The sequence below is a fragment of the Callithrix jacchus genome, chromosome 9 (assembly GCF_049354715.1).
Source record: "Callithrix jacchus isolate 240 chromosome 9, calJac240_pri, whole genome shotgun sequence".
Classification (NCBI taxonomy): domain Eukaryota; kingdom Metazoa; phylum Chordata; class Mammalia; order Primates; family Cebidae; genus Callithrix; species Callithrix jacchus.
In genome coordinates this window covers 104,423,440-104,442,759 of record NC_133510.1, presented here as the reverse complement: position 1 = coordinate 104,442,759, position 19,320 = coordinate 104,423,440, and the positions used below count along the sequence as shown (strand labels likewise).

The window sequence follows — 19,320 nt, the reverse complement described above, 5'->3', positions numbered from 1 at the left end:
AGAAATCAGAATCCAGGAAATGACCATCTTAATGCAAATCCCCATGATGATCATAAAGACCAAGGAAAGAGAAGCTTAAACCTTTTGGGAAAGTTAAAACATGTCTTTCCAAATGAGGCAGAACTGTTTGAAATATGTATGCTTATTTCATAGGTAGGAAAAAGCAGAACTGTCTTCTACCTGAATGTGCTTCATGTTCTCAAAGAAGTCCATTTCTGGGTCGTGGTAATGAGTAAGCTGTACCAAGTCTTTGAATTCCAGTTGGTTTGGAAAAGTTTGAATTAAACAGGAAAGTATTGTGGTATAATCCTGTTGAATACTCTGTAAATATGAAGTAGAGAAAAAACTATTTTATGTTAAAAAGAATTTGCTTCTGAGATAATATGAGGAAACAGAAAGAGATATAAAATTTTTAAAAGTAAAATATTTTTACTGTAAAAAAAAAAGAAAAATCAGGATTGCTTGAGCTTGGGAACAGAGTGAGACTTTGTCTCAAAAAAAAAAAAAAAAAAACCCACACCTGACAGCTATATAAAATCAAAAGTGAATGGTGGCCAGGTGTGGTGGTTCACACATGTAATCCCAGCACTTTGGGAGGCCAAGGCAAGTGGATCACTTGAGGTCAGGAGTTCAAGACCAGCCTGGCCAACATGGTGAAACCCCAATTCTACTAAAAATACAAAAATTAGCTGGGTGTGGTGGTGCATGTCTGCAATCCCAACTACTCAGGAGGTTGAGGCAAGAGAATCACTTGAACCTGGGAGGTGGAGGTTGCAGTGACCCAAGATTGCACCACTGCAGTCCAGCCTGGGCGACAGAGCGAGACCATGTCTCAAAAAAAAAAAAAAAGTGACTGCTCTCCTTTCTAGTCCCACTAACCTGTTAAAAATCTGGTGACTATTTACTCAATCAAGTATTCTCATTAAATGCACTAAGCCTGACTACTTTTTTATACAACAGTAGGAAACATGGGGAAACAAAACAAAATACAGCCTCAGACAGTAATGTTTAAAAGACAAAGTTATATACCTCTGTCTGGCTCTTCAAACCTTTCCTCAATCTCTCCAGGAGTGAACGGTGGACGATTTCTCTATAATCTTTCTCTGTGACGTTCAAGGCAGCTAGCTTTTTGATGATACTCATCAGGCACATGCTGGCATTATCACTTAAAGACATATCTCCTAACTGCAAATAAGGGAAAAAAAATTATTCCCTATAATAAATACAATATGGAATATTATTTCCCAGTGTAAGCATCTATCAAATCTGTCACTGCATTTGTAAAAATCCCTACTAAGCAGGTTCCCACAAATACTTCATACCTAAGGGAGAATACAATGTAGGGCTAAGAGAATAGCTGAAAAAACACACTTTCCAAGAAGTGTCATTTAATTTCAGACAGCACTATGAAATGTCCTTGTTAATTAGTTTTACTTCCCAAAGCAGATAGCCTAAAAGGTTCACTAAAGCCAGTTTTCAATATTCTGTATCAGGTCATTACTGAAAATGACAGAATTGGCTGGTATAATTTTGGTTAGTTACTCCAGAGTTTGTGTTTGAAGAATGTCAAAGTGAGTGCAGGGAAGGTATCCACGAATCAGCCAGCCAGGCAGTGACTTATAATTTTTTGTGCTGAATTTTGGCATAATTATGAAGAATGAGTATAAAATGGGGAAATTATTTTTTCATATATTATATAATCCTTAACATTAGACGAATAACTATAAAATGCCACAAAGAGATCACTGATGCCACTACATGGTTAATAATAATCAAAGGTTTCATTTTCCACATTTTTGGATTTTAATTCAGTTCAGCAACATAGCACTTAATATAATCCAAACACTTTGTATTTCTCTCATAACTTCAATAAAAAAGGGAAAATTTTCAATTAATAAGTTACATGTTTAAAAATGGACATAACTGACACACCACAAAATTCACCCTTTCAAATAATTAGCAATTTGGCCAGATGCAGTGGCTCATGCCTGTAATCCTAGCACTTTGGGAGGCTGAGACGGGCGATCACCTGAGGTCAGGAGTTGGAGACTAGCCTAGCCATCATGGTGAAACCACATCTCTGCTAAAATGCAAAAATTAGGTGGATGTGGTGGCATGCCCCTGTAATCCCAGCTACTACTCAGGAGGCTGAGGTGGGAGAATTGCTTGAACCCGGGAGGTGGAGGCTGCAATGAACTCAGATCACATCACTGCACTCCAGCCTGCATGAAGTGAGATCCTGTCTCAAAAAGAAAGAAAGAAAGAAAAAGTACAATTCAGTGGTTTTTAGTATATTCAGAAGGTTGTGAGGTTGTGTGACCATCACCACTAATTCCAAAACATTTTCATCACTCCCAAAAGAAACCCTGTACTCACTGGAAATCACGCCCCATTCCTCCCTTTCTGTAGCCCTTAGTGACCTAATTTACTTAATCTCTATGGATTTCCCCATTCTAATACATAACTTTCTTGTTTTTTTTTTTTCAAAATGCTTTCATATTATTTTATTCACAATATTTGCCTTTCAAATCATGAGAATAAGTTTTTTTGCCAGACAAAAGATTCATCTAAAAGAAATTTGATCCTAAGAACCCTTGCCCCCGTCAAAACACAAATTTAAAAATTAGGTCACTGTATTAGGCAGTTGGATTACCAAAACAATAAAAAATAATTTAGAAATTTTTGCTGTAATAACCCACCTCTAGATTATAGAAACAATTATGCATAACTGGAATTAGGTAGTTAATATCCACGGTTTGCATTTCTTTAATATAAGAGGCAATGGTCTGGAAAGTCTCAAAGCGAACATCAAAGTTGATATCATCAAGATGTCTTTGATCAAAGGCGTTAAGCTGTAAGAAATGCCATCAAAATGATATAAATAAAGCCATCTAAATCTTACGTAAATAAAAATGGTAATACTTTTGAAGCCAAATAGAAACCCTTCTTTCTTACCTTGACAACATCAGTAATATATTTTAACCCATTCTCAAAATCAGAAAGAGTCTAAAAGGAAAGAAAACAGTGTATTTATCAGTGAATAAAACCTTATCTTTTCTTCCTTCATCCCCCTCAGCTCCCTGTCCCCACTCAAATTCACATATAAACATTCTTTCTGGCATGAAGAAAGCCCTAATATGATTTATAATTCATACTTAAATTTTTTTAAAAAGGGTGAACTGGAGTAAAAATGAACAGTACAGACCTCGAAAACAGTACAAAGCAATTTTCTTGACAATTTGTTTTTAATAACTGAGAAGAGTTTTGCTATAGGCTTGAGGAAGCTTGGAGGGTCCACACAATGCTTTAACAAGTTTTGTGCTGTCACCAGGATATCAACCTCTGTATCCTTCAGAAGAAATATTAAGAGAAATCATATTTTAGTAAGTTATAAACTGCTCAACTTATACTTCAATATATTACAGCACAGAAAATAATTATGAATAAGATGTAAAAGTAGTAATTGGAAAAATTATTTTATCATCTTTTAAAAGTTTTTAGCCTTTTAATTTAATACAAAACCCACAAGAATGTGCAAACCAGTTTCTTTCTTTAATTCTAATAAGCAATATATGTAGGTTTGAAACATAATTTCTTCTACTGTCTAATCAAAAAAAGTTAAAAGAAAATGAGCTTGCTGAAGTACTGTCATCCCTTGGTATCAAAGGGGGACTGGTTCCAGGACCCCCAAAAGATACCAAATTCCAAGGATGTTTAAGTCCCTTATATAAAATGGCACAGTATTTGCATATCAACCTCACACACCCTTTGTATATTTTAAGTCACCTCTAGATTACTTAGAATACCCAATACAATGTAAATGCTATATAAGTAGTTGTTATACCGTATTTTAAAAATTTGTATTATTTTTATAATTATATTGTTATTTCTCCAAATGTTTTCATCCACGGTTGGTTGAATCCACAGATGTGGAAAGGTGAATACAGAAGGCCAACGGTATACACTTCTGGTTGTTTACAGATATGGGGTCTTCTAAAATAAACAACTATGTGGTGAGAAATGTTTAGTATCACTACTGAGGTCTGACAAATGAGCCTGAGCCACTGGAGGACTCTTAATTAAGACTGAACTAAAGTTTGAAAATCGTATCAGAAACACTTAGCTGTCTCTGAATATTAAAAGTCTGATTTTTATTCCGTGTTGCCACTGTGATCTACAATTAAGATTAATTACACAATGTGGCTGGGCGCTGTGGCTCACGGCTGTAATCCCAGCACTTTGGGAGGCCGGGGCAGGCAGATCACCTGAGGTCAGGAGTTCATGACCAGTCTGGCCAACATGGTGAAACCCTGTTTGTATTTAAAATACAAATACAAAAAATTTTGCTGGGCATGGTGGCAGGCACCTGTAATCCCAGCTACTCAGGAGGCAGGAGAATCGCTTGAACCCAGGAGATGGTTACAGTGAGCCAAGATCGTGCCACTGCACTCCAGCCTGGAAAACAAGAGCGAAACTCTGTCTCAAAAAAAAGAAAGAAAAGAAAAGATTATACAATGCACTTCTTGGGTTCTAGGTTTGTTAGAGAAAGAAAAATGCTTGAAATGAATCAGAGGCTAAACAAGGTAAATAAAGGGGCTAACACTTTGTTGTTGCAGATGACGATGTCTCTGCTTTCTTGCCTGCCCCCAGTCCTATGTCTGTCCCAATCTTTTCCTTCTATTTCTAATGTTTTTATTTCTATGTAAAGTATTTTAATTACCTTGGGACAAATGCATCTCAAAATCTAGCCAGTAAAATTGCAGGTCACAAGTAAACCTAGTGATAAAGTGCCACTGTAAAGACAAAGTAAATGTCCTATGAGTTTGTACCTCAGCAATATTGCCACGGTGGAGGAACGGAAGGAGAAGTGTAATGAGTACAGAACTTTGTTCTTTGTCTTTCATAAACTTGCTGATCCTAAAGAAGGAAAAAATGGATATGTAAGGAATATATACAAGAGTATTTCTCTAGGAAGTTAAACTTTTCACAGAAAAACATCGGTGACTAAAGACACAGTTTTAGCATTCCAACACACAGCTAGCTTTTAAGCATGTGTGCACACTTAAAGGTTTAGTTATTTAGCTGTGCCCATTTTACTCCCGTCCAACATCAAGCTCATGGCTACTATTCTATTTCTTTTGCAATATCTGATTGTGTGGGTAAGAGTGAACAGGTGGGCTGGAGTGAACTCCAATGCTATAATCTGGCAATTAGTAATTTTTTTATTTTGCACAGAAATAACATTTTTAAGTGCCAGGCGCGGTGGCTCACAGATTACAGGCGTGAGCCACTGCACCCGGCCAATAACTTTTCTCTTATTAAAAATAGCTATGTTACTAGCTAAATTAAGAGTTATGTACCGTATTTCAATTTAACAACCACAATAGCCCTGCAGTATAGAAATCATCAGCCTCATTTTGCCCCGAGAAAAACTGAGGCCCACAGAAATTGACATCTCACAGCTAGGAAGAAGTACAGCAGGTCTTTCAAACTCTGGTCTTTCTGGTACCTAATCTTCTCTTATCATCCTTCCCTTACCACATAGCCTGGGATGAATTTAATGAGTGTATTTAGTATGATTTCCCATTATGCATAACTTAGAAATCCAATAGTATTAAAAAATCACTGCAGGCCGGGCATGGTGGCTCATGCCTATAATCCCAGCACTTTGGGAGGCCGAGGTGGGCAGATCACGAGGTCTGGAGTTCGAGAACATGCTGGCTAACATGGTGAAACCCAGTCTCCACTAAAAAGACAAAAAGCTAGTTGGGTGTGGTGGCAGGCACCTGTAGTCCCAGCTACTCGGGAAGTTGAGGCATGAAAATTGCTTGAATCTGTGAGGTGGAGGTTGCAGTGAGCTGAGATGGCACTCCAGAGCGAGACTGCATCCAAAAAAAAAAAAAAAGGCATTGCAAAGAAGTTTCTAGAAGTTTCTTACATATCATGTTTTGTTGATGTTGTTGTAACTAACAGAAAAATACATTTTTAACAACTAAGCCTTGAAATGGTCAATTTAAAATTTAAGACAGAATTGTTTCTTGCACTCAAGTTTACTAAACTTTCCCTTTACAAAGATCACAATTATACACTCATAGATCTACTGTCAAACAGACTCCTTAAAAACCCTTGTGAGATCTTGACTCAAAAAACAGAACAATCTGCTCTTTTAAGTTAATTATTTTTATCATTACACTAAGAAGTAAAAATCTGTAATTCCACAAAACTCAAAATACACAAAGGCTAAACAAATCTATTAGTCTACTTTAGGATCTTGAAAAATCTGTTCCCTTTAATTGTATTAAATAAAGGCAGATGTCATAAACAGTTTCTAGTAAGTATTCCAGCAGAGAAAGGAAATTCTGCATTAACTTTTTAAAGTAAAGGGATTTAAAAAATACTAAAAGACGTTTTAGCTTCTTATTACCAGGTTTAAACACTTGAAAAACAAAATAACATTTTTTCTTTTTTAAAACAGAGTTTCACTTTGTTGTCCAGGCTGGAGTGCAGTGGCATGATCTCAACTCACTGCAACCACCACCCAGGTTCCAGTGATTCTCCTTCCTCAGCTTCCTGAGTAGCTGGGATTACAGACACGCACCACCATGCCAAGCTAATGTTTGTATTTTTAGTAGAGACAGGGTTTCGCCATGTTGGCCAGGCTGCTCTCGAACTCCTGACCTCAGGTGATCTGCTCACCTCAGCCTCCCAAAGTGCTGGGATTACAGGCGTGCGCCACCATGCCCAGCCAAGATAATAATGTTTTTAAAAAGTTAAAACCAAGGATGGTAATGTTGTCTTTTAAGTATCAATGTATCACTTACTTTGAAAGAATGCCAAGCTCTTTACTGACTTGTGCTCTGTTCTTTTTCTTTTTCACCTTTTCTGCGCTTATTGTGGTTTTGCTGAGATACTGAAGAATTGCAGGTATATGAGGTAAAATTAATCTTCTTCCTATTGTGATAGACTCTGAAATAGATAGTGATTAATGTTTTGATTTTAAACTCTCTTAAGGCATAATCACACAATACTTCATCATGACAGACAAGCAAAGCACTCAACCATTATAAACAGTTAAATTTCGATTCCAAATAAATAACTTTCTTTTTTCTTATTTTCTTATTTCTTCTTCTTATTATTATTTTTAGAGATGGGGTTGCACCATGTTGGTTAGGCTGGTCTTGAACTCCTGACCTCAGGTGATCCACCCATCTTGGCCTCCCAAACTGCTGGGACTATAGGTGTGAGCTACCGTGCCCGGCCAAAAACTTTCTTCTTATTAAAAAGAGCTATGTTACTAGCTAAATCAAGAACTTATTTAAGAGACCCCTGAGGCTTTATCTAAACCATTTTTTTGGTAATAGTAAGGGATAATATGGTAAGAAGAATGGGTAACTTGGGATAATATGGTAAGAATATAGTGACATAACAGTAAAAATCATTTTCATAATTTCCTGGAGGATAGTTGAGACTTTGTGGAGAGTAAATAATCTATTGTCATAACTGCAAAGAAAACTCAGTTTATATAAATTAGCATTAGCTCCCAGGGAAAAGAAACTTATGAGCATAAGCTCTCAAGTGAGTCAAATTGTATTGATCATTTTTCTCTCCTGAGGAAATAACTGCTACATCAGAAGTCTAAGAATTATCTGCTTTGTCAGCATACATACCACCTATGTTTTCTGCTATGCCAGGGTATACGCATCCAGTTACCAGCAAGTTCAAAACTGTTTCTGTGGGCTCAAAATCTGGAAGGTTAAGAAGGTCATCAACTATATCCATCACAATACTGGCTGTGGCATCAGAAAGATTCTTTGCTGAGAGAATTGCAAAAACATTCGTCAGGATATCATACTCCGGGTGCCCAGGCTTCTGTTTAGCCAGCAAAGGGAAATATCTGGAAGAAAAAACGTTGTAGTAATCATCTTATTTTCAATATGCTCACTTCTAAAAAGATGTCCATATGAATTTTCACACTGACTTTAACAAATGTATATGCATATGTGTGTATCAACATAAAAAAGATTATTCAAAAGGTGTATTACTTTAAAATCTAAAATTTAATGGATAATAATTTTAAGTATGACCTTACAAACATATTACTTAGGCACTTTATATGTATTTCTTATTTCATTCTCACAACCTCTTTATGTGGTAGTGTCATTATCCCCATATTACAGATGAAAAAAAAGATTTGTCCAAAGCCACTGAGCTAATAAGTAACAGAGATGAGATATGAATCATAATCTAACTCTAATTTCTAAGCTCTTTCTAAAAGAGACTTATTGAAAACAGATTATTTTTCAATTATAAACTTTCTAGAAGATGAATATTTATACACTCACATAAAACCCTACATTCTAGAATGTAGGAGTTAGGAGTACAGACCAAACAAGAGTTTGTTGATTAGGATATGCAACATTCAATGCTGGGAGAGGGGGATGAATCCAACCTCAATAATGAAAGACTCACATGAAAGTTATAAATATCCCTCCTAGTGGAAATGCACCAACAAGGGCAGAGAGACAAAGGCTTTCCAGCCAAGGGTAAACCAGCAGTTGATTCAGTCAGAAATGCAATCCTAACAATTAGTAAGAAGGTCAAACAGAAACAATTTAGATAGTTTGGCTTTATCAATTCATCATCACTGGAAAAATAAAGAGCTTGAGAACGTTAACATACTTAGCATTGACAAACAGAATTCTATGAGGTTCAATTCATATATCTTTTTGTCCAACACATATTGTGCATAGTACGGGCAGGCTCTACACAAGACATTTTATATTATCATCTCTATTATCAATGAAGTAGGTCTGTTATTATTTTCATTTTACAGGTGGTAAAACTGAGGCTCAGAGGCCAAGCTGACCAAAAGAACACACCATGGTGCTAGGATTTGAAGCTAGGTTAGTGTGGCTTCCAAGACTGTGCTCTTAACCACTAAGTTGTTTTGTTGTCTTAAACTTTTTCTAGCAGAAAAGGGAAGCGAACTGCTTTAAACTGCAAGTAAAGTCCTAGCAAGAGCTCAATCAAACACAATGCAACTTCCCAGTGACCAAACTGTTTTCCCTTGACCAACATAACTTGCTGCCACAGTACAATGGGCATGCTACATGCTAACAGGTATGGCTCAATCAGCAATTCCAATCACAACATGCAATGACTATCAATCACACATGGATTAAGACGTGTAACCCTCTGTGGAGTAATAAATGAGAAACAGTCTTTGCCCTGAAAAAGCTGTAGATAGTAAGTTATGAAGATAGACAAATACAACAAAGGCAGCATGTGATGACAGGGCCTCACTGAGCTGGAAAGAGCATGAAGGAAGAAGAGACTGTGCTATGCTGGGGCTGTGGTGACTAGAACCACAGCAGCTGAGAGAGGGGCCTTGGAAGTCCCAGCTTACATCAGCTGTTTTGACCTATTTATTACGTCTCTTTTCACCCGCAGGAGTTTTTCAGTTTGGACAAAAAACTACGTGCTCACCCTAGTTAGTAAGTTTTTGTTGTCCCAAGTTCACCTAATTTCTGAGACAAGTTAAACTTACTTATAAGCTAGTAAAATGCTAGACTTCTCTTTAGATGAAAAATCTGTTTTAATTTCTGATTGACATTATGTAAACTGCAACTACACGGCAAAATCTAACTATATTTTTTATTAAAAAGTAACATTCCCGTCAAAAAGGTTCTGAAATACTCATTCATTAATTCTTCCACATACAACTTCATATGCATATCTATTGCCATGTGGATTCCAAGGGAAGTCAACCCTTCCGGAGATTTCTTTCAGATAAGTGTTAAGTATAAAAGGGAAAAAGAGGTTCTGCTGCCTAACTCTTCCATGGCTATGCTTCTATTTCCCCAACCAAATAATGAGAAATTGCAGAAGAGAATGAAGTGGCACCCAACATGTGGCTCAATACCTTGAATAAAGACCCAACTAATATAAATATGAGTCTGTATTGTAAAAGTCTTCTTGGATGAAAGTCCTTCATGGCTTTTGCATAGAAATGACAAAACTATACAACATTTCTCAGGTATGCCTACGAAGTGTTGCTTACAAATGTCTAATGATAAGGACATAAAATTGCTGTGTCAAATTGGGGAATAAATGCAGAGAATTTATTATTAGTAAAATAAACAAGTTTTTCTGAGGAAGACAATGTCAAGGTTTTTTGTTTATTTTTGAAGACTAATAACATGAAGAAATGTTAATGATCTAATGATTAATGAAAAAAAACAAAATCAAAAGCCAGTTATACAGTATGATTCCAGTTTTGTAGAAATGAAGACTAAGATATTAACATCACTGAATCAATAATAAAACCTTCTCTGACCATGAAAGCTGAATACACATTTAGGTGGAGTTCCACAAAGAAGACAATGGGCTAGAAAATTGAGAAAGCTTGTGAGGTTTTCCTCATTTTCAGAGGGAACTGGGAAAAAGACATAGAATGCCAATTACAAACCTGTGTTTATTTTTAAGCAAGCATGCAGAAAATGATAATATTTATGTGATGATATAACTAGCTGGTGTGTTTCACATTCTGTTTCTCCCTTTGCCAGGCCAAATCAAACTGCTGACATAATTATTACATATATTGTAAGAACATCTCTATCAATTCTAATATTTATAATTTTCAAGTTTCAATCAAACTGTAAAAATCACAAAAAATGTATTGGGTTGAGCTGTAATACATACTCTAAAATTTTCAATACTTTGTAAGATGTCATTTTACCTATTTTTCCTTTAAATTATTATAAAAAATTCAAATTGTCCAAAGGATGTATTATGAAGTCTCCTCTCCCTGCTCTGGTCCACCCAAACCTCCACATGCTACCGTCACATCGTTAGCAGTTTTCACGTGTCCTTCTAGACAGCTTGCATTTAATTTCATATTAACACACACAGACACACTCCTGGATCATGCTATATATACTGTCAAGCAATTTATCTTTTTTTTGAGACAGGGTCTCACTTTCACCCAGGCTAGAATGCAGTGGCATGGTCATGGCTCCTTGTAGCCATGACTTTGTGGGCTCAAGCAATCCTCCCACCTCAGCCTCCAAGTAGCTGGAACTACAGGCGTGTACCACATGCCCAGCCAATTTTTTTGACTTTCAGTAGAGACAAGGTCTCATATGTTGCCCAGACTGGTCTCATACTCCTAAGGTCAAGCAACCCTGCCTCTGCCCCCAAACGTGCTGGTATTACAGGAAAGAGCCACTGTGCATAGCCGTATTTTTTTTAAACTATGTATTTTGAGATCTTTCCTTGCTTTTACTCAGCTGCCCCATTCTCTTTAGCTATACCTAAAGTAGTTGACTGTATGGAAAGATTATAAATTACATTATTATAGTCCCTGGACTGCTTTAACCAGATTCCTCTAAAAAACTGCCCTTTATAAAGCAGGAAAAAACAAAGATTATACCTTGCATTTCTGCTCCAGACACTAATCAGTTTCAGCAGAGGAGTGGGAGAATACTGACTCTCAGATCCAAGCCTGCTGATCTAGGAGACGAAGTAAAAAACAGAATACCAAATACACATACCGAACTGTAGAAAAACCACAAATAACTAACAGGCAAAGAAATCACAGCAGAGGATGAAAATGACAAGGGACAGAGATTAGTATCCAAATGACAGAATGAGAAAAAGTATAAAGCGATCCAAAAGAACATCTGCATAGGAAAAATGGCAAAGGTGATGCATGGAAGTACTAGACACTTAAAAGGAACTGGTATTTTAGGTTTCAGAGTGTCAGAAATGACTGAGACCTCAAGTACCTAGAAACATTTCTTTTCTTTCTTTCTTTTTTTGTAAAGATGGGGTTTCAAAATGATGGCCCGGCTAGTCTTGAACTCCTGACCTGAGGTGATCCACCCACCTTGGCCTCCCAAAGTGCTAGGATTACAGGTGTGAGCAACCATGCCCAGCTGAAACATTTCTTAAAAATCAAATCTCTCCTACAGTCTATACCTACACCAGTTATCATCTCTAAGGGGTTACAACCAGAGAAATCAAAAAAGGAAGTATGTAATAAAAAACACCTGCATATTTTCCCTCATGCTTGTCAAAAGCCAGAGGCAAGGCTATGTGAGGTGCTATAAAAGTCATGGTACAGGCCGGGCGCAGTCCTAGCACTTTTGGAGGCCAAGGTGGGCGGATTGCCTAAGGTCAGGAGTTCAAGACCAGCCCAGCCAACATGGCAAAATTCCATCCCTACTAAAAATACAAAAATTAGCCGGGTGTGGTGGTGCATGTCTGTAATCCCAGTTACTTAGGAGGCTGAGGCAGGAGAATCCCTTGAACCTGGGAGGTGGAGGTTGCAGTGAGCCAAGATTGCGCCATTGGACTCCTGCCTGAGCGACAGAGCGAGACTCTGTCTCAAAAAAAGAAAAAAAGGTTATGTTAACAGTTGCTTAAGAGATACATTCATATTCAATTGAATCTTAAGTGTAAATGCCATGGTATAACAGAAACTAACTCTTGAGTTTTAGATGGGAGTGAAGGCAAAGAAAAGTGTTCTAAAAACTTCCAGAAAGAAGGGCTCAATGTAAAAGAAAAGATCAGGGTATGCATTCATGTCTGGGTGGTAGCTATGTTGATAAGTTAGTAATAAAGGAAAAAGCACAGGTATAAAGGCAGATGCAGAAATCGAGGTTTACCTGGGGCCAAACTGCACCATGAAACACAGCATCAATTTCTTCTGTTCTAAACTGATATGATTCCCAATCCAAAAAGATATCAGTTACCATTTTGATTCCCAGACGTCTTAAATTTTTCAATGGATTAATAAATCTCAGCTGTATCTGTAAAACAAAGATCTTCTATTTAAAAAAATACATATATATCATTTTTATTCTTGATTCCTCAAAGAGGAACTCTTGCTCAGTGGCTAAGAATCAAACTGGAAATCCTGTTACTAAATCTGTTGACTTGATTCACATGGAACACCAACCGAGCCAACTGTCTTACTTTTCTCACTGAACAAGAAAAGAAAGCAGAGTCTTAAAACAATATCACACCTTGCCGGGCGTGGTGGCTCTAGCACTTTGGGAGGCCGAGGAGGGTGGATCACGAGGTCAACAGATCGAGACCATCCTGGTCAACATGATGAAACCCCGTCTCTACTAAAAATTACAAAAAATTAGCTGGGCATGGTGGCGTGTGCCTGTAATCCCAGCTATTCAGGAGGCTGAGGCAGGAGAATTGCCTGAACCCAGGGGGCAGAGGTTGCAGTGAGTCAAGATCGCGCCATTGCACTCCAGCCTGGGTAACAAGAGCAAAACTCCGTCTCAAAAAAAAAAAAAAATAATAATAATATCACACCTTGTAGTCACATTAGTTATCCTTAAGAAAAAACACTATTAGAACTGGAATAGTTGTTTTGCATTCTACATTGTTTTACTTTCTTATTTAAGTAAAGTCCTGATTTCTTCCCACAAACAGAACATTCTAAACAAAGCAGAACTTTTTTTTTTCTTTTTGAGATGGAGTCTAGCTCTGTTGCCAGGCTGGAGTGCAGTGGCGTGATCTCGGCTTACTACAACCTCCACCTCCCAGGTTCAAGCGATTCTCTTGCCTTATCCTCCCGAGTAGCTGGAATTACAGGCACGTGCCACCACAACTAGCTAATTTTTATATTTTAGTAGAGGGGGTTTCACCATGTTGCCCAGGATGGTCTTGATCTCCTGATCTTGTAATTAGCCCTCCTCAGCCTCCCAAAGTGCTGGGATTACAGGCATGAACCACCGCACCCAGACAACTTTTTTTCCCCCCCCATGATAATAGCTTATAGTAGGAGGAAAAAATTAAATCTTCATTTCAAATAAAAGCCATTTTTCTATTTATTTTCATACTTATATTTTACTTTTTTTAAGACTAGAAGTTATAAATTATTCTTGTTAAAATTAGCCTATGGAACTAGTTAAGGAATTTATGATCTTTTCATACAGTGAAATACTTTTTGTACAGCAAGAGGATGAGGTGACTGAATCAAGGGATAGGAAGATCTCAACATACATAGTTGAAGGAAAAATGCAATTTAGAAAGAAAAAGGATTTGTCTATTTAGAGGCATAGAGGCTGGAATGAGTGTGAAATAAAAGCAAACCTTTAAAATAATAAATATTGCTATTTCCACTGGTATCTCCTTCCCTGGGAGTTATAAAATCACAAATATGCAGACAATTTGTTCAGGCACAGAGAAGAACAATTTATTGAGTCCCTACTAATGGCTTTAGTGGCATGCCAGCCACGGTCCTGACCCCAATTCGACTGAAAATCTTAGTAAAGGCAAATTTACTGAGTGTATGTGAGAGACTGAAAATCCCAAAGATATTTCAATAGGAGAAATTACTACAAATTTCAGAAGGATAGAGCTTCATGAAATAGGCAGATTTCTACTGGATACTAAAGAACGAAGAGCTTTAGGCCAAGCAGGGGAGAGACAAGGACCTCAGAAGGATTTTTCCCTAGCACAGAATGTTAAATAAAATAAAATAAAATAAATGGGAGAAGATTCAACCCCTAATTGTTTTCTCACTTGATTAGTAGTAAACTGTGGGCTTTAGACATACAAGTGATAATTTTTTTTATATAGCATCTTAATTACCTATGTCAAAACCTAAAAGCCACTTTGCAATTTATAAATACAATACAAATGCTTTCATACAGTGAATATCAAGTCTTATGGCCAAGGTAACATGAGGAAAAATAATAGGAAAATTACTTATCATAGCTAATTATCTCATTATACAAGTTACAAAGGAAATGACAGGTAAGCAAGCACAAGGTGATGTAGTTACAAGTCATTCTGCTCTGCTTCAATTCTGCTAGCAATATTTTCATCAGCTGCATCAAGTTTGGTGAAAGATAAAAAATTAACTCTGATATTTGAAAAAACATGGTATCTGGAGCAAATATGAAACTCACAATTGCAAACATGATGTCAAACAGACACTCCCCACCCATCTCCACCCTTCCTATTGGGTAGAATCTGTATATTCTATTCATTTCTGTAACTAAAGTGCTAGCTGCCCAATTTACTCAATAAAAGTTGAATAAACTAGAGGAAAAACCTTGAAAACCAGCAATTGTAGACTTTAATTCCTAGAGGAACTGTCATTATGATTGAGTTTGTGTATTTTTATAAGTTACACTGGTGTTAAAATGTACAAAAACTCCCCCAAACCAACAATTTTCAAGTATCTTTAAATGCTAATCAATGCCCTGAAGACACAGAAAAGTAAATATATAACTGGGCTCAAGCACATAATTGTAGAACTTAAACTTACTTAAGCAAAACTACTGTGCAATAATTCACTTTAAGGAATTCTTTGGATGGGTTCAAGAATTTCAAAAGAAAATATAAGAAAGTTCATATCTGTCAACAAGCTTAGCATCTCATTAATGAATGAACTGTGAAATTATATAACTAATCCTCTGAGTTACTCATTATTGACTTGGGAGTGAGGCTGCATTGCTAAGTAACTTCTAAGCCAACCAAAAATGTGAAGGAACTACACAGGCTTTATAAGACTGCAAACCTTTCACAGTTTAATATATCTATATACAGATAAAGTCACTATCACTTGCTACAAGGCATAAACAGATTCTCACCTAATTCCTCCCATGGCCCTTATTACACTCTCACATAACAGAGAAAGACCTTTCTAAGACTTTTCTGCATCCATTCTTGGCCTCCCACAGCCCCTTTTCCACAATGCAACCTAAACTGTTATTTTTAAAACACTACCTTATCACTCACCTGCTTCAAGCCTTTCAGCAATTTCCATTATCCTTAGAAGTAAATTCACCCTCTCGTCATAGCCTACGATGTCCTATAGAGGCTGCACGACCTATCTCTTCATCCTCACCTTAGGTGACTCTTACAACATGTCAAAACTACTCCCACCCAGGGATCAAGATCCACACATTTATTCGTAACAGAGGTTCTAAGTCAACATGCTTGTGCATAATTAACATGGTTAAAAAAGCAGTTTACCAATGATAAAAACCTTAGGTTTTGAGCCCAGAGTAAACACTATTACCAGGTAATTCCCCTTTCAACTCCCCCTGAGAGGACCATCCAGCACAAAGTTTACATGAGTAAACAGAGTAGAGACAAAGGGATGTGAGGTAAACAGATTTAAACTGGGAAAGTCTTTATCGTCTCTATCTTTTCCCTAACATAATGGATCAGCCAGCTTCGGCCTGTCCCAGTAAAACCTTTCAGCCTTCCAAAGGTTAGAGACTAATCTATAACTTTCCCTAATATTTTGCTAGCCGTCCCAAGTGAATCTCAACAACAGCCACACAGAGAATGAGCCTCAGGGACCTGCAGAAGGGTCTCCTCATTGTATTTTCCTCTCAGAATGTACTTCCCTCTGACATTATTCTAATTATGTGTATATTTATTTATACTTTTTCTCCCCATATACTGAGTCTTCACATGTCTCACTCCCTGCCTGACACAATGACTGGCACACAGTAGTACTTAATGAACAAATAAATGAACATAAATGTCTGTGTGCTTTGTTGACTGTTCCCAGTGCTTAGTACAGTGCCTGACACATAGTAGGGGCTCAATTAACATTTGTTGAAGGAATGAATGAAAGAACAAGAAAAACAAAATGGTCCCTACCAAAATGGAAGAAACGTTCTAAATCTCTGCATCTTGGTTATCAGAGAATATTATTTCATTCCTAAAGCAGATTCACATCCATGCATAGCTCAAACCAGCAGCCTAAAATTTTGGCAGTTTTCACTTATCATGATCGTTTTTGATAGGTAGTTCACTAGGCATATCTAGAAATCAAATGAAATAAATTTTGGCCAAATTAAAACTGTGCCTATTTGGAATTAACTGAGAGTCAACAGCAGAAATCTGAGTCTGGAGCTCTGCTTCAAGTTGCATTTTTCTCCCAAAAGCCTTCAATCTGTAAGACATTATGAACTATTTCCCTAAACTCCAAAGAGTACACTCATGTCCACAGATCTATTTCAACAAAACATAAATAGTTTTGAATATAATTAGAAAACACTTCCTGAACACCTTTTGGCAGTTGGCCAGCTGGTTTGCTTTGCCCCATCTTGTAACTTGTATTTATCCAAAACACCACACTTATTGTAGGTAAACATTTACTTTTTAAAGACTTCCAGGAAACTCTCAAAATAACAGTGCTGATGGTAACAGTGGTCTCTTCATTCTCCAGCCATTCTGGAAGATACCTTACACTTCTAGGCTTTTGGAATTAAAATATAAGAAATATCAGCTCAAGCACTTGACTTGGATTCCTGAGAAACACAGAGATCTAACTCACTCACTACTTCTTGAAATATATACTTGGCCAAGCACAGTGGTTCACACCTGTAATCCCAACACTTTGGGAGGCCAAGCAGGGCGGATCACCTGAGGTCAGGAGTTTGAGACCAGCCTGGCCAACATGGAGAAACCCTGTCTCTATTAAAAATACAATTAGCTGAATGTAGTGGTGGGTGCCTGTAATCCCAGGTACTTGGGAGGCTGAGGCAGGAGAATCATTTGACCCAGGAGGTGGAGGCTGCAGTGAGCCAAGATCACGCCACTGCACTCCAGCCCAAGTGACAGAGTGAGACTCTGTCTCAAAAACAACAACAACACTTGATACAATTTGCATTTTCTAGTCATAAGTAAATATTTATAACAGCAAAGAGTCCCATTATGTGGAAGACTGTTTTTAAAAGATACTTTCAAAATGGTTGCATAAGGATTTAACTTGGAAGAGTGTTAGTAAATCAGGCCCAACCCAAAGGCCCAGGTAAAACACAGATGCCCATTAGCCCAAGAAGAAAGCATCTATAGTGAATCTCTCACCTTCTCTCGTTGGTCAAGAATGTGTGATACAGTTGCTGTCATACAGAGCAATATCTGCAAAATCTTTGGCAAGTATGCGCCGATCAGATGACTAATGTTTTTCAATACTATTTCAAGGCTGTTTAAGATACCGTGCTGACGACCTAAAGGAAGAACTTTAGACAAATCCAAGTCTTCTACTGCTTGAATGACTGCAGAATGGCACTCTCCTAGTGAAACAAAGAGGATGAGAGGTCATGAAAGGTAAAATATTAGTTTGTATTTATAATTGTAGTGTTATTGCCATTTCCCTCACGAATACAGTATTTTCTACTGTTTTCTTATATATTATCTCTTTTGGATTCTTATCAAATATTCCATGAGCTAGATAAGTCAAGTTTAACTGCACCCAATTTACAGATGAAAAAACTAAGGAATAAGAGGGTAAGAAATCTGTGACAGAACTAAGTCTCTAAGCCTAATTCTCATCCAATTTCTTTATACTATCCCTTAAAACCTGAGTTACGAATAGGATTATAGGCACCCACCACCATACCTAGCTGGTTTTTATAATTTTAGAGACAGAGTTTCACCATACTGGCCAGGCTGGTCTCAAACTCCTGACCTCAGGTGATTCACCCTCCTTGGCCTCCCAAAGTGTTGCGATTACAGGCATGAGCCACTGAGCCTGGCCCTCCATCTTATAACTTTCTTTTTATTTTATTTTTTTTGAGACGGAGTTTCATTCTTGTTACCCAGGCTAGAATGCAATGATGCGATCTCAGCTCACTGCAACCTCCGCCTCCTGGGTTCAAGCAATTCTCCTGCCTCAGCCTCCTGAGTAGCTGGGACTACAGGTGCATACCACCATGCCCAGCCAATTTTTGTATTTTTAGTAGAGATGGGGTTTCACCTTGTTGACCAGGATGGTCTCGATCTCTTGACCTCATGATCCACCCGCCTCGGCCTCCCAAAGTGCTGGGATTATAGGCATGAGACACCACACCCGGCCTATCTGATAACTTTCTATACACTTTTCTTATTCTCCATTTCACTTAGCTTTGCTGAGTTTGGCAGTTTCACTGAAAGTACCTTTCTGTATAACAAGTTCCTTGAAGGCTGAGAATCAAGTTTTATTTTTCTTGTAGCCCCTAGTTCATAAATAAAATCAGAGTCCCTTATAAACAGCTGCTGCCCTATTAATTTCAGAATTTACTGAAAAGATATGAATTGTTATTGCTTGACTTTTACTTCAAACCATCTGATGTGAGATCATGAGCTTATGGATTCATACATCCCGTCGGGCCATCCATAAGAGTATCATCTATACCTGCCCTCCTACAGTGGGGGTTATACATTGAACAAAAACTTTTTCTTGTCATTCATCAGAACCAACCTCCTTCACAGGGCAATATTATACTGAGTGAAAACCTGTTAACAGTGGACCTATTATCATAGAAAAAAATACAAAAACAAATGTAA

The 19,320-nt window shown here is 37.5% G+C and overlaps 1 protein-coding gene across 1 annotated transcript in view; it reads right to left on the bottom strand.

Moving 5' to 3' along the window:
• UTP20 (UTP20 small subunit processome component) overlaps positions 1-19,320 on the bottom strand; it is a 111,120-nt gene that overhangs the window by 44,403 nt on the left and 47,397 nt on the right. Inside the window, exons 27-37 of the mRNA XM_002752906.7 lie at positions 17,860-18,068; positions 12,669-12,812; positions 11,432-11,511; positions 7,668-7,894; positions 6,822-6,966; positions 4,830-4,917; positions 3,206-3,349; positions 2,956-3,006; positions 2,700-2,852; positions 1,030-1,185; positions 181-321 (exon numbers count right to left, since the gene is read on the bottom strand). Of these exons, the coding sequence (XP_002752952.3) occupies positions 181-321; positions 1,030-1,185; positions 2,700-2,852; positions 2,956-3,006; positions 3,206-3,349; positions 4,830-4,917; positions 6,822-6,966; positions 7,668-7,894; positions 11,432-11,511; positions 12,669-12,812; positions 17,860-18,068 (1,538 nt within the window). The remainder of the gene's footprint in view (positions 1-180; positions 322-1,029; positions 1,186-2,699; positions 2,853-2,955; positions 3,007-3,205; positions 3,350-4,829; positions 4,918-6,821; positions 6,967-7,667; positions 7,895-11,431; positions 11,512-12,668; positions 12,813-17,859; positions 18,069-19,320) is intronic.